Genomic DNA, 15,629 nt, shown 5'->3' with positions numbered 1-15,629 from the left:
CGACGGAAGGGGGCTCCGGGCAGCAGAGGCGGCGGGACCCCAGGCGGCGGCGGCGGCGGCGGCGCCGGGGGATTCAAAGGCGCAGCGAAGCCCCCCCCCCCCGTTGGGCGCCAGAGGCGGCGGGAGAGCTTGAATTTTGGCGGCCGGAGCAGCGGCAGGAGCGCCGGCGCCGGGGAGGAAGCGGCGCGCCGAGCAGGAGCCCGAGGCAGCGGCATGCTGTGGCCCGCCGGCTGCGACTGAGGCGGGATGAGGAGCCGCCCGCTGCAGCTGGGCAAGCTGCTGAGGAGGCGGTTCCGCCTGGTGCTGGCCCTGGGCGTGCTGGCCGTGGGGCTCTGGGCAGCCTACCTGGAGCTGGTGGCCTCGGCCGAGGCGGGCGGGCACCCGCTGAACCGCAGTGAGTGGCTTGCGCGCGCGTTCCCGGCCGGCCGGAGCGGGGCTCCCTCGGTTACTTTAAAATGAGCTCCCGTGTCTTCAGAACGAGGGTCCCGAGCATGTGCAGAGAGATGTTAAGGGAAGGGGCAAGCTAGATTTTCAGAAGCAGGGTTTGAGACCTTAGAGACGAACAAGATTTTCAGGGTGTAAGCCTTCGAGAGTCACTCACAGCTCCGTTCTTCGGAGATCTTTTTGGACTGGAAGGCACACAGCTGTGCCCCATGCCTCTGGGTTGGTGTTGTAGGGCCTGGGAACTTCTGGAAAGACAGCTCTTTCCCCACAGGTGTACGTCTCTCACCGCAGCAGAGATGGGAAGCCATACTGGACATGCGGGTCATAACACTGGTTCCTCTTAGCTCTATGGAAAGGTTGGGGGAATGGTGCATTCTGCACCTGGGTGAGATTTTAGCCCTGTTCACAAATTACAGTGAACACATGTGCGATACATGTACAGCTTGATTTTTTAAATACATGCATTGGGTAAATTCTCATGTTATGTTCAGTGCATGCACATGTGATACATGCTCCATATTTATCCAAGTTGTGGTCCCTGGTTTCAGTTGCAAAGTGAATGTGTGTTGGCGCTTTTCCAAGCAGATGTATTCAGGGTGTGTGAAATGTGAATAGAAGACCTAGTAAGTTGAATGGTTAAAAGAGCTGTGAAGTGTGAGTTCAAACATCAGCTGAGTCATGAATGCACTAAAAAAAATCTGGCAAGCCTCTGTGGGTTGGATCCAGCTGGCTTTTTTGCTGGTGAAAAAAGGAGCCTTTTGACCACCGAAAAGACTATGCTGTGAATTTTAGGACCTGCATGTACAAAATCCATGCAGAACGGAGGATCTAGTCAGGGGGAGAATTGGATAAGGTTGAGTGAAAAAACTGATTGGATCCAACTGTGTGTATCTGTAAGAACTGGTCCATATCCTGCCGCTCTGCTTAGCCATGTTCAGAACTTCCTCCAACTTCAGCAGCTCTGAAAAGCCCCTGAAGTCAGAGGACTGAAGGTTCCATAGGCAGGAGGAAGGCTTCAGTGTTGGCTGAGCAGAGTGGCAGGATATAGGCCAATGCTATGATCTAACACCATTTATGTACATAGCACTTTTATAGAGGATAAGAAGACACGTCCCTGCTTCAGGGAATTTACAGTCTGAAATGTAATCAGATGATGACAAGGGAAGGGAGAGGAGAAATATGACTGCATTTAGATGTCACGCAAAAACGTGGTTTTATTTAACTTGACTATGGTTAGCACAATCACCCGGATGTGCATCATTCCAGTAACTAACATTGGTTAGGGTTTGTCAAACCAAGATCTGAAACCATGGTTGGAGCTTGCTTTATTAACCACTGTTAGTCTTAATTATATTTTTTGTATGATACAGACGTGTGAACATCCTAGTTTATTGCTGACTTGTTTCCTGGCACTTCCCTTGTTACAGTTCAGAGACTGGGATACCAGCCAGCTCTCTCTGGAAGATGGAGGGAAAGTACAAAGGCAAGGAAACCAGCCTTTGTTGAGGCAAACCAGGATGTGGGTGATCATCTGTAAGCCAAATCCTGGTTTTATGAGCTAATCACAGTTAAACCATGGTTTTGTCCGGTATCCAAACGGACAAATTCTGAGTTTAAGCTTCCTTTCAGCAGGGAAAGAGGGAGCTTGAAGTTTGCGTCAAAGAGGTTACAGGAAAGGTTGTTTTTAAGGGAGGTTCTCAAAGAATGTGAGAGAGGTATGAGGTTAACACTGGCATTTGGTAGGTGTTTGGGTAGGCAGTTCTAGGAATAAAGAGCTGCCAAGGAGAAAGAACATTGTTCTCATCTAAGGGAGCGATAGACCTAAATACAACTGACCTCACTTACAGGGTGATTGTACTGAAACATTATGAGCACTTGTGAAAAGTAATAATAAACATGGAAGTAAACATTATTATTAGATATTCTCAATTTGTTCATTCAGTCCCCTAGATGAATTGCTGGAATTTAAGCAGGTTCCTTGAGGCTACGTGCACCCTGGCCAAAGAAGTTGCCTACAGAGTATGCAATGAAGATGCTCGTGCAAAAGGCAGAGGGGAATGTAGCCAGAAATGTTGGCTAACATTTGATCTAGGGCTGGATTTTTTTCCCCAGGGGGATAAACAGGGAAGTGGGTGATGCTTGTTCCAGAGGGCTTGCCCAAAGGCATGATTAAGAAACTAGTATTAACATCTGGCAATTGAAGGTTCAGGTTATTGGTTTCTTGCAAGGACAGATTGAACTTTGAGGCCCACAGAGTTCGCCTGGAAGTGACATGAATTGTTTGTTCACGTTTTGAATATTGTTATGTGTGGGAGGATGGTGATTTTAATGAAACTGAGTTGAAATGTTCTCTACCTCTCTTATACATACAGACTCTAACCTTATATGACACATAATTTTAAAAGAATAAGGGTGGGTTCATGAAAATCATTTTTTTGCTTTAAGGAAGCAGGATTCTTTTTGAAAGTCAGCATTCGATGGACTCTGCCGCCAGCTTCAGACTGTCTGCCAGAACAGTTTCAGAGAACTTTGGGCTGATCCTAATATGACAGTTTTCTTTTTGTTTTTCACCCAGCGTGCACTGACTTTTAAAAAAAAGTATGCACGTTGACAGTTTAAATGGCATTACGTTGAACTGGTCTAGCGAATCATCATTGGGGCCAGCCCACATTCAAAAGTGGCTTGATTGAATGTAGGTCGATGCAATAGCTTCAACCATATATTGATTAGTTCCAGTGATGGAAGGAATAATAAGCTTCTCGTTCAGCCTAACCTTACACTGCTTGATGACTGCAAAAAGTCCTCATGTAATGGGGGGAAATTAATGGACTGATTCTAGCCTTGGTTTCTAGACTCATGGTTGCAAAACCATTCTTAGAGGATAGAGCTACTATAGTCGTGACTTCGTAGCCAGGTTGAAAAATATAATGGGCAATGGCAATTAGTTACTGTTATTTAATTAATATTTCCCAACACGGTTCACATAACTTTGTTTGTAGCCATCCCTTCTTATCCTTTTCTTAACAAAGATTGTGTCCTTTGTACCCTGTGTATGGCTGGTTATATCTTTGGGTATGTGCACACATCCTTACACAAATGCATAGTTACATTCTAATGGCCTAAAATCAATATATCTAATTCTCGACATGGATAAATCCATGGGTACTCAAATTCAGAGACTGGAGTCATGGACAAACAAGATAGATCTTTCTGCAATCCTGAGAAAAACCCCAGATTTGTAGAAAAATGTGAAATCTAACACCCCAAACCCTCCAAAATGATTGAAGCAGCACCTGTAGCTTTAAGAAATGAATGCCCCTCAGTGGCCGTTGCTAGCAGTATTGCCACAGCCTTAAAAGGCAGGGTTTAGGGCCCTTTCCAGGGCAGTTTTGGCTTTCAAAAGAGGATGCCTCGGGGCAGGCCCACCAGCAACCTGCTACCACATGAATTTCTTGAATTACCCAGGCGCAGTTGCCTGCTGCTGTTCAGCTGCAGCCACTGCACAAAAGTCAGAGTGGTGTAGTGGTTGTAGTTTCACAGGAGAATCTGGGAGACCCGGGTTCAAATCCCCGCTCTGTCACTGGGTGACCTTGAGCAATAGGGCTATTGTGAGGATAAATGGAGGAGAGGATAATGATATAAGTTATTTGGGGGGCCCCCCTGTGGAGAAAGATGGGAGGGGGTATAAATGAAACAATAAATATAGCTAAAGATGGGGGGCAGGTAAAAGGTAGGTTGGTGGATGGGAAGGAAAGGAGCAGGGAAAATTGAGAATGGGGGGGGGGTGGTTACCAGGATAAGGGAAAGAGGAAATAGTTGCGTGGGGGGGGGGAATGAGAAGGCCCCTACAAGTCTAATGAATCGCCTGCTTGTATTTGTTTAATATTTGTCTCAGTTGATAGGTAGCAGATAACATAAGGCAGCTGAATCCACTTGCACACATCGAGTTGCTAGTACCTGGCAAATGATTACCTGGATTTATTATAGATTGCTCTTTACAGGACTCTCCCAGACAGAGTTACACCTTCTAGGTTAATTGAAGTCAGTTAAATTAGAAGGGTTTAACTCTGTTTAGGATTGCACTGTTAGTCTACTGGGCAGAAATGGATTTGTACTATTGACTCTGGTATGAGGGAAGGGCACTGTATTCATGGGCTGGTTTGTACTTTTTAGCAGCAGACATCTTTGCGGTTTTGACGCTTGTGTTTCCTGCAAAGATCACGTAAAATGTTCTACACACCTTCTGCAGAAAATGAGACTGTAAATGCAGTGAACATGCCAGCCCTCTCCACTCCTGGCATTGTGTGGATTAGCTCTATGTTCAGGTGCTCCTTAATAACTGCGCACTTGGACAATGGCTAAACTGTGCCACAGGTTGTGTATTTCTGGACATTCTTCAGCAATTAACCATGCAGTCTTAAACAGAGTTTACACCCTCTGGACCCAGTAATTTCAATGGACGTAGGAGAGTATAGCTCTGCTTTGGATGGCACTGTAACTCACTCAGCACTCGCTCTGTAACTCTTGCAGTTCCTAAACTCTAAACGGGCAGCAGTAATTTAATCTCAGACCTGGGATGTTGAGAGATGAATGAAATAATTGTAACAAAGTATTTTGCATATTAAATATCAAGCAGGGGGAAAGGCTAGGCACCTAAAATATTTTATTTATTTGATGCTGAAATTTGGAGTATGTCTTCAACATTGCACAGAAATAACAAAGAAAAAATACTGGGATAGTTCCAAAAATTCTGGTACTGGTTTGTAGGAATTAGAAATACTGTAAATGTACAGTCCTGTAACCTAGGCTTTAACATGTGTCGCCAGATGAAATCAACAAAGGAGATTTCTGGAGCAGACTAGCTGGTGGTTTGAACCCTTTGCCTTTGTGTCAGTGGTGGATTTTGATGGCCCATTTTCCCAATAGACGGATCATTTATTAATTCAAGAGCCATGAGAAAATTCCACACTTGGTTTTCCAGCATGCTGAATTTGCTGAAATAATAGTAGACGCAGTGTCCCATCATAGGCAGAACCCCTTTCTGTAACCCAGTTCCAGTATTTCCATGTAACATAGTGCATTATCTGAATCTGCAATAGTGTGTTATCTGAATACATAATGAAGATGACTAAACTTGGGTTTAATCATACTGTTGTAATTGCAATCAGTGTGATTAAAGGATGGAAAAATAGTACATTTTGAACTCCGTCAGTTCATACTTATAAGTGAAGACAGAATTCTAATTCAGATTAGAATGCCCCCTTTGGTATTTATAATTCACATGAACAATGGTGAATATGGAGCCAAGCATAGTAGTAATTACTATACTGCTATAGCAACATATATGAAGGTGAGTGTTGGAATTAAATTTGTCATATTTGGACCTAAAATTGTCATATCTGACAAAGGGAGCTCTGACTCTTGAAAGCTCATATCCTGGAAATCTACAGTAGTTGGTCTTTTAGGTGCTACTGCAGCCGCATCTTGCTCTTCTACTACAGACCATCTAGTCCATTTCTTAAATCATTTTGACGCCATTACAGTGATGGATATTGATAAAATTCTAACATCTGTGAAGGCTACTACTTGTCCTCTGGATCCTTCCCATCCTGGCTACTAAAATCTTATAAAGACCATATAAAAGAGTCCTTGATGTTTATCATAAATCAATCACTAACTCACGGCACCTACCCTCAGCCTCTTGAAGAGGCGGTCATCTGCCCTCTACTTAAAAAAATTTTTTAGATTAAAATGATGTATCCAATTATCGCTCAGTCTCTAATCTACACTTCCTGGGCAGAATAATTGAGAGAGCAATAGCTGACCAACTCCAGGCCTTCTTGGACAATTCTGGTGCTTTGGACCCTTTTCAGTGTGGTTTTAGGCCAGACCATGGGATGGAGGCAACTCTAGTAGTTCTAGTTGATGACCTCCACCTGAATGGAGACAAAGGCCACGCTTCATAGTTGCTCCTCCTAGGTCTATATGCAACCTTTGGCACAGTAGACCACGCCAGTTCACAGCACGGTGTTATTTGGTTAATTTAACATTCACACTGTGGTCCAGTTGTATTCTATTGACAGCTATTGTTAGGTGGCTGACAGCAAACCAATGGAAATTGAACCCAGACAAGACAGAAGCGATGCTGGTTGGAAAAGCGGAGATCATGAAGGACATTGTGCTTCCAACCTTTGGTGGAGTTCAGTTGACCCTGGCTGACTCAGTTAAGAGCCTAGGGGTTATACTTGATCGAGCACCGCTGCTAGAGAAGCAAGTAAATGCAGCAGCAAAAAAAAGTCTTCTCCCAACTCAAACTAGCCTGGAAGATGACCCCCTACCTTGACATGGCTGATCTGGCTTCCTGGGTTCCCAACACAGTAACATCGAGACTGGACAATTGTAGTAGACTATTGTACTCTCAGGAGCTAGATGGAATATTTATTTTATTTATTTTTATTTATTTCAAATTTCTATTCCGCCCTCCCCGCGGGCGGGCTCAGGGCGGATAAGAACATATTAAAATACAATAAAATTTACCTTCATTAAAACAGCTGTGTATTTCTATTAATACACATTTAAAGCAGGATGGTGGACAGCCTTCACAGGGAGGGTTAATATGCATATCGCTACCATTTTGCAGTCACTCCATTGGCTTCTCATCGGTTACTGGGCTCAATTCAAGGTCATGACTTACATTCAAAGCCCTTTATGGCTTTGGCCCCTCATATCTGTGCGACCGCTTCTCCGCCTATGTTCTGCCATTGCAGCTTCGCTTATCTGGATGGACAGTGCCTTCTTCAGATAACCCCCTGCAGCTTGGCAAAATCAGCAGCTGCCCACACACGTGCCTTCTCTGTGGTGGCCCCTACCTTATGGAATGGCCTCCCTGAGGAGGTCAGGAAAGCTCCCGCCCTCCTGGCTTTTTGCAGACTATGCAAAACTGAATTATTCAGGAGGGCTTTGTACCCAGGATATAGGGCTTTGTCTTAAGAAGTAGCTCAGAGAGATGCATTGATAGGGATAGCGATTGTATGTTACTTTGTTGGACACTGTTTGCTGATATAAACATACACCTACTAGTGAGCTTTCCGCATTGCACATGTCATGTAAATTAGTTATGCTTTGTTTCAGAAAGATTTTATCTCTGTGCTTGGCTTTATGCTTGTTTTTCAGATTTTCTGCTACCATACTGTATTATCTCGTTCTCTGAATATCCTTATTATTGTTCATTAATGTACTTTGCTTTTGATTATATTGTTTTTTTACTTGCACTGTGTAATCTACCTTGGATTTCGGTGAGAAACACAGACTATAAATTATTAGTATTATTATTGATAATAATAATACCCACCTGGACTTATTATATTCCTATTCAACACAGTTGTTAACATATCAAAGCTTAGCAATGAATGATAGTTTAGAAATGGGTCAGAAATGAGTGTTTTTTTTTTAAAGCAATGGGATGGGTCTGCAAACATTTGTTTAAAACAATGAACACAATCCTACCATTTTAAGTCCTACTTATTGCAATGAGTGAGAGTTACAGTGCAATCCTAACCAGAGATTTCTGTAATTTTGCTTACAATTGCACTGTTAAAGTACTAGACTTCACCAAAGAGACTGAAAAGTGCTTAATTTATTGGATGCTGTCCATTTTAACTGGATTAAAAATTAGGATACCCCAGACTCTGGGCACACGCAGATTGTCAAAAAACTGTGGTTTGCTTTTAATAGCAATATGCTGTCATATAAAGAAATGTGCAAAACAGCCTACTTCTGTGTTTAGTTTAAGGCTGAGTTGTTTTTTCAATGGTTTGTGTAGATAATTTTGAAGGCTGCCAATATTAGTGAATTACTAACAAAAATCTATTTGGGGTTGTAGGAATGAAAAGCAAATATTGTTTTGTTTTTCATTTCACTATTCTAGCTCAGTAAAATTTCCTCCTTGTACAGATAGAGGCAAGCACTAAAGAGGAGAGAACCTCAATGGAAGGAGGTAGAGACAGTTAGATGCAGAGTTTTATTCATTATCCTCCTTTATATATTTTTGAATCTTTCTTCACAGTCTCCCAGGTGGAAAACTCAGTGACAACATATAATTGGGTGTCAGCCAGCGTTTATACCATTGGCTTTGCTGATGCAACAGCCTCCCTCCGCGTATGTTGTTCTGAAACCCAAAGGTAGATTTTTCAGTATTTTTCCAGGGCTGGAAGTAAGCCTGAAGTAGATCATTATTTCCATTTCTCTGGGTGCAACAGGACACTCTCTGCTCAGCTTTGGCTAGAAGACACTGCTGCAGTATGGTGTGTTCAGAAGACATTTGTGGAGGGGTGGGGGGACCTTGGACTGTCATGTCCCTACAGTGTCTTTTTTTTTCTACAGTAAAAACTAAACAAAATGCTAAATGTCTTTTTTTATCAAGGAAAAAAAAGTTGGAAATGTTTTTGCCTTTCAATGTTGGAAAGATGTTCTAGCCCCTTAATCATTTCTAGGCATTCCCTAGGCCAATTAGTCTGCATTAACTGCTGCCACAGCACTGCTTCTTCTGGTCACAGAAATGTCAAAAGATTGACATCATTGCTTCAGTTGCATAGTTGAAAGGAAAAATAATGCCTTAACTGCTCCTTAGTTACCATAACCTTGTGAACTAAAGAGGTAACTAATCTGTTAAATTATTTTGCACCCGCTCCTCTGCTAATACTTCACATATAATGTATTTAACACTAAGAGATAAGAGGATGGAATCTCTCCTGGGATCGGTAGCTGGTTTGAAAACAGGAAACCAAGTGCATGAATAAATAGCTAGTTTTCACAATAGTGGAGTGGGTTTCCCCAAGAGTCTAAACTGAGACAGGTGCTAAATGATCTGGAGTCCGGGGTAAGAAGTGAGTTAACTGAAGGTGTCGATGGTACCAAATTACGCAGAACTCCAGCATGATTGTCCTTGACTGAGGAAATGAGCAATGTAATGGCGGTTAAGGTCTGTTGTCGGTGATGCAAATGTGGGTCAAAAATTATTAACTTTACGTACATGCTAAAGGGTCTAGCTTTCAGTGATCATCCAGAAGAGAGATCTTGTGTCCCAGTGGAAATGTCTGTTTGGTTTGCAGGGTGAGTGGAAAAGGCAAGTTCCATGCTAGGGATGGTTGGGAAAGAATCTGAAATTAAAATGGCCAGTATTGCCTTCGGCTTGGATCCCATCTAGATTCCACAGCTGCAAGGGAGGGGCTGATTTTCCCCAACCCCCCTCCTGCAGGAGAACTCCAGTTTCCCCTCCCCTTAAGCTATTTCTGAGGGTCCCCTGTCCCCCAGAAGCAGCATTTCAGGGTGTGTTTTTGGTGTTATGAAAGCAAGGAATTTGCAAAAATTGCTCCTCACCCTTATACTTGCAGAAATCTAGGCAGGATCCAAGTCCGTGGGTATATTTGTGATGCACCTGCATGTTGTATGAAGCCCTGGGCTTAAAAAAGCCCAATCTCAAAAATGATATTGTAGACCTAGAAAAATGAGCAGAAAAGAACAAATCCAAACAGTAGTGAGAAATATCCATATATCTAGCAAAATCAAAAAGAGTCCAGTGGCACCTTTAAGACTAACCAACTTGATTGTAGCATAAGCTTTCGAGAATCACAGTTCTCTTCGTCAGATGCATGGAGGGCAAGAAGAAACTGGTCAGATATATAGGTGGAGAGAGCGGAGTAGATGCAAACAGTAGCTTCTGATATGGAGATCAGTTTGCTTCTGTTAAGGAAGTCATTTACTTCTGATAATGAGATAACCATTCATAGTCTCTATTCAATCCCAGCCTGACTGAGTCAAATTTACATATGAATTCCAATTCAGCAGCTTCCCGTTGGATTTTGTTTTTGAAAGGTTTCTGTTGAACTACAGTGACCTTTAAGTCCTTGATGGAATGTCCTGGTAGATTGAAGTGTTCTCCCACTGGTTTCTGGATGTTGCCATTTTTAATGTCAGATTTGTGTCCATTTATTCTTTTGCACAGAGGTTGGCTGGTTTGTCCAATGTACAGAGCACGTGGACATTGTTGGCACATGAGGGCATATATCACATTGGAGGATGAGCAGTTGTAAGAGCCAGAGACAGTGTAGTTGACGCCATTGGGTCCTGTAATTGTATTTCCTGGGTAGATATAAGGGCAGAGCTGGCATCTGGGTCTGTTGCAGGGCCTGGTACCTGTGCTGGTGACTCTGCTAGCCGATTCATGATTGTAAGTGAGAAGTCGTTTCAAGTTGGGGGGCTGTCTGTAGGCAAGGAGAGGTCTTCCACCCAGGGCTTCTCAGAGAGAGGCATCATTTTTCAGGATGGGTTGCAGATCACTGATGATACGTTGGATGGGTTTGAGCTGGGAACTATAGGTGACAGCCAGTGGTGTTCTGTTGTTAGTTCCTTTAGGTTTGTCCTGGAGCAGGCTGTTTCTGGGTACTAGTCTGGCCCTGTCGATTTGTTTCCTCATTTCATTTGGTGGGTACTGTAGTCCCAAAAATGCTTGTTGTAAATCTCTTAAGTGGGAGTCCCGATCAAGAGCATTGGAGCAGATACGATTGTAATGTAAGGCTTGGCTGTAGACAATTGACCGAGTGGTATGTTTAGGGTGGTAGCTGGAGGCATGTAGATATGAGTATCGGTCTGTGGGTTTCCGGTATAAGGTGGTATTTATCTGTCCATTATGTAATTGTACAGTGGTGTCCAGGAAGTGTACCTGCTGTGTTGAGTGGTCCAGGCTCAGGTTGATAGTAGGGTGAAAGTTGTGAAGTTATGGCTAACTCCTCTGCATCTATGACCATATATCTAGGTATGCTTAGTAGTGTTGCAGTCTGTACCTTTAACATTTTATTGCTTTTTAACTCCCTCATTTTATATCCCAAAATAACCAGATCTTTGCATAGTACCTTAAAGACAAACAGAATTTCATTTTTTTAAATGTTGGATTTGTATTCATTTATCCTCCTGCATAGAGACTCTCCAGTTTAGCCATCGAAAATGTCAGAAAGGGATTTCTGGCATGTGTATAAAAGGATGTACAACTGAATGAGTTGTTTATGGTAAGGCTAATGTTGTCAAGTCCTCTGATATTGTCACTGGGGAGGATGTGGGGACAGAGTCAGCATCAGGGTTTGCTGCAGGGTCTTGTCCCCTGGGTTTGGATCTCCATTGGTTGGACTTTGTTGCTGGTGAATAATTGATTCAGTTGGTGGGGCTATTTGTAAGCAAGGGCCAACCTCCCCACTCCACTCCCCACTCCTCTGTGTGAGGAAAGGATCCTCTTTCAGGAAAGGTTGCACAAGCCTGATGCTACACTGAAGAGAGTTGAACAATGAGTGACAGGCGACACAAGCATCTTGTTGTTTTCCTTGCAGAAGTTGGTTCCTGGATACCTGTCTAGCCTATTCAGTCTGTCTGCTAGCTGAGACACATTGTGCATCTGATGAAGTGGGCTGTAGTCCATGAAAAGCTTGCTGTACAATACGCCATCAGTCTTTGAAGTTTCACAAGACTCCTTTTTGTTAATGCATATGTATGTGTATACAACATTTGACAAAAGGGTTGGGTGCATTAGAGATGGGACAGATTTGCCAGGTGGTAAATTCCCACCAGTTATGTAAGGAGAACAGAGGATTGCCCTCACCACCTGCCAACAAGCAAAGGTGAAAGAGACCATTCTTTATTGCCCATGAAGTTCAAGGTTTATGGATGTTTTTCCTTTCAACTGTTCCTTTTGCTGGCTCTTAAAAGGTGCTGTGGCAGCAACTGAGGCATCTCAAAGGACTTCACTAAGTGCCTTGGAACTCTGTTCTTCGGATTCCTTCCCTGCAGTATTGATTAACTCCCTGAGAAATAATCAAGAGGGTTAGGCCTGTCTAGGAGTAGATGTTCATTGTCTGACGAATGACACAAACTTCCTCTGCCCAAACCTGTACGCTCTCAGCTCTTCACATCTTGTTTCTCCACATTTCTCTGGCAGGATCATGCTGTATTTTTGTCTGGTTTGTGACAATACAAACTTCTTTCTTGTTTCCAAATCTGAGTTGCAATAGCAGCAGCTCACCTTTAAAACAAATGCAGCCTCTATGTGGACTCTGTTATTCCAGGAGGAAAAGAAAAGGGTTAGAAAACGGGCTACTGCCTATTCTAAAGTACCCCAGGGCTTTCTCATGCGGGAAGCAAAGCTTAATTGCTGCTGCCGTGAAAACATTCTTTTATCAAGTAGAGATGCTCACAACCTGGAGTTAGCTTTCTAGTTTCACAGAAGTTTCATGGATATTTCTTTACTCCAAGACCCCCTTCTAGTCAGTTTGTGCTTTCACGTATAACCTGGAGCAAGATGTCCCTTGCAGAAGCAGAGGGCAGAGAATTCACCCATGCACACTGCTAGTTGTTTGCCTTGAAAATAAAAGATTTCCTTTTCATGTTGTGCCAAAGGCACATACACAGTTGATTTTAGTGGTAAAGTATCAATCAGTTCTAGTTCCCCAAATTAACGTGTCTAATTATCAGTTTCAGGGTGTTCCAAAAAACCTTTGGGGACAGAACAAAGAAGAAACACCTTTTCAGGCGCTTCAGTTGATATTGTTTATTCTGTTCTTATATCCCTCATATTTTCTGCTTCAAGAGTTTTAAATTTATACTTTTGAAATGTAAAAATCACAATAGAAACCCCTTTAAAATAACTAATATAGAAAAATTTCAAATAAAGTTTCATAGAACAAGCCAAGTTTAAAATTTGATCTTATCATCATCCTTCAAAGAACTTTTTGAAAGAGAGGTTTTACATTGATTTCTAAAAATGAGGAGGCATGGGCTTGGGGGAAGAAATATCTGGGAATATTGCCTATCCAATACAACATTTGCAAACGTACTAGCACTGTTGTCTTTTCTCAAACTATTTAGTCTCTTAATTGGTATCAAAAATATACATGTTCTGGAAGAGTTCTCCCACAAATCAGGATTCCAGGATCAGACACAATCAGGATCAAATTTTAAGTCAATCCAGCACATGTTAAAGAAATCTTTTGACTACTGACATCAGGGGGTTGTCACTGTGCGTATGTGCACTAGATTACACCCAACTACCTTTAGCATGTGTGAATGTCATAGAATTCCATGTTCAACTAAAAACGTATACGGCTGTATTCACACAACCTTTGATAGACACGAGTTCACGCAGAGAGACCTTCCTGCTTGGGCTATTTTCCCAGGGCACTCCTTTGACTTATTATGATCTTTTAATTAGCAAGACGGGGAATCCTATGACACAGACTTAGTAAATTTTGTGCTTACTGCTGTTGCTTGCGTGCTGCTCAGATGAGTAGGAAGACCTTGTGAAAGTGATTGTTTTGTCCAAGTCGTTCTTCTTTGTGTACGTATGTACAAGTTTAGGCAGGAACAGGGCTTGGAAGATTGGTTTTAGCTTATGTTATTTCTTTCACTGGATTTCTTCTGCCAAGGATTGTCTGGGCACGTTCACAGGTGGGGATATTTTTAATAGGTGTTTAATCTCCTTTCCCTTTACTTTCTGGATCTTTATCACACCTGTCTTTTCCACCACCCCTTTGAGTAAACAGCTGAGGCGCTGCAGACCTAAGCCTTTTTTTTGTGATGTACAATGAAAGATCCTACAATGAAAGATCAGACAGAGATTTTTCCCTAACTGAAAGAAATGGGCCATTATTTTGATGGAAGGTTTTGGAAAGGAAAACAGGTCTTCCATAGACCAGCACTGGATGTGACAAGGGATCCATGGTTCCCAGGGCTCTTTTTCTGGGAAAAGAGTTGGTGGAACTCAGTGGGTTGCCCTCAAAGAAAACGGTCACATGGCTGGTGGCCCCGCCCCCTGATCTCCAGACAGAGGGGAGTTTAGATTGCCCTTTGCACTGCAGCGTGGAGGGCAATCTAAACTCCCCTCTGTCTGGAGATCAGGGGGTGGGGCCACCAGCCATGTGATCATTTTCAAGAGGTTCCGGAACTCTGTTCCACCGTGTTCCATCTGAAAAAAAGTCCTGATGGTTCCATATAAACAAGGGGGACGACTATCTTGTTAACAAGAATGGAGCATGCAGGCAAGGGAAGTGAAACCTGTCCTCCCCCCCCACACACACAACTTAATGAACTCCATAAATTTTACCACTTTTTAAAAAACAAAAACAGCCTTGGGAGGCTGGAGTTATGAATGGGTGACAGAGAGAAGAAGAGGCCAATCATTTTTAATGTCCTGCTCTTTTTCTGCTCAAAACTACCCCTGAAAGGCAGCATACTGTTTCCACCCCTGTGTCAGAAGGGGAGGAGGATTTTGATTGGAAAAGCACCCAGAAAGGATACAGTTAAACAGTCCCTGCCCATGGCAGTCTGCAGCATCCATGGTTGCTTTGAATTTTAAAAATTGCGTTGAAGGAAGGAAGATGCATATGATTAGTGTCACATATAGTTTCCTCGAGTCAAGACTATGGACTGCCTAGTTTCAAAACTCTTGTTAACAGCTTACCATAGCTCACATTGAAGCAGATGTAACACTACACTATGTTTAATCCTGAAAAGCAAAGGAGAGAAGTATTTGCACAAGAGGGAGGGAGCATATGAGTCCACAGGGTGCTCCAGGTGCATTAACCATGGATAGAAAGAAGATTGGGAAATGTTACAATGTGTTAAACTTGTGTGTTTAGGGAGGAGTTGACGATATACAGCCTACGGACAGGCGTGTGCATGACTCCTGAATGAATTCAGTGCAGCCAAGAGACCTGCAGAGAAGCTCAGTTGTAGGTTTTGATGATGTTGGCTTATTTGTAATGGCTTTGTTTTTAATGGTTTTGTTTTTAATGGCTTTGTTTTGTTGCCTTAATCGTAAGCTGCCTCGAGGTGCTTCCTGGATAAGTGGCATACATTTTTTCTAAATAAATAGTTTCAAATATATATAATGCCACCACAAAATGCTCGATAGTACCAGCTCTATTTGGAGTGTGCTCACACCACCTACCAGTTTATATTTTGCATTTTGTCTTGTACGGAGACCAGGAGAAAAATGGAAACCGCAGTGTAAATGAAGTTTTATCATTTTCTCAACTAAACTGTATGAGATGCCCACACGTGTCGGGTTCCCACAAGTTTACCTGGGAAGTGTAGTTGCCCCCAGCTCTCTGAGGAAAACCTGAGCGGAGTGTCTCTTGCCAAAA

General features: G+C 42.8%; 1 protein-coding gene across 1 annotated transcript in view; it reads left to right on the top strand.

Moving 5' to 3' along the window:
* The first annotated feature begins 215 nt into the window (after positions 1-215).
* The window catches only part of B4GALNT3 (beta-1,4-N-acetyl-galactosaminyltransferase 3), an 86,860-nt gene continuing 71,446 nt past the window's right edge, over positions 216-15,629 (top strand). The window contains exon 1 of the mRNA XM_054987693.1: positions 216-394. Coding sequence (XP_054843668.1) covers positions 247-394 — 148 coding nt within the window. The 5' untranslated portion in view covers positions 216-246. The remainder of the gene's footprint in view (positions 395-15,629) is intronic.

The sequence above is a fragment of the Eublepharis macularius genome, chromosome 9, assembly GCF_028583425.1.
Source record: "Eublepharis macularius isolate TG4126 chromosome 9, MPM_Emac_v1.0, whole genome shotgun sequence".
Lineage (NCBI taxonomy): Eukaryota > Metazoa > Chordata > Lepidosauria > Squamata > Eublepharidae > Eublepharis > Eublepharis macularius.
Note: the sequence above shows the minus strand (reverse complement) of the source record. Positions and strands in the feature narration are given on the sequence as shown.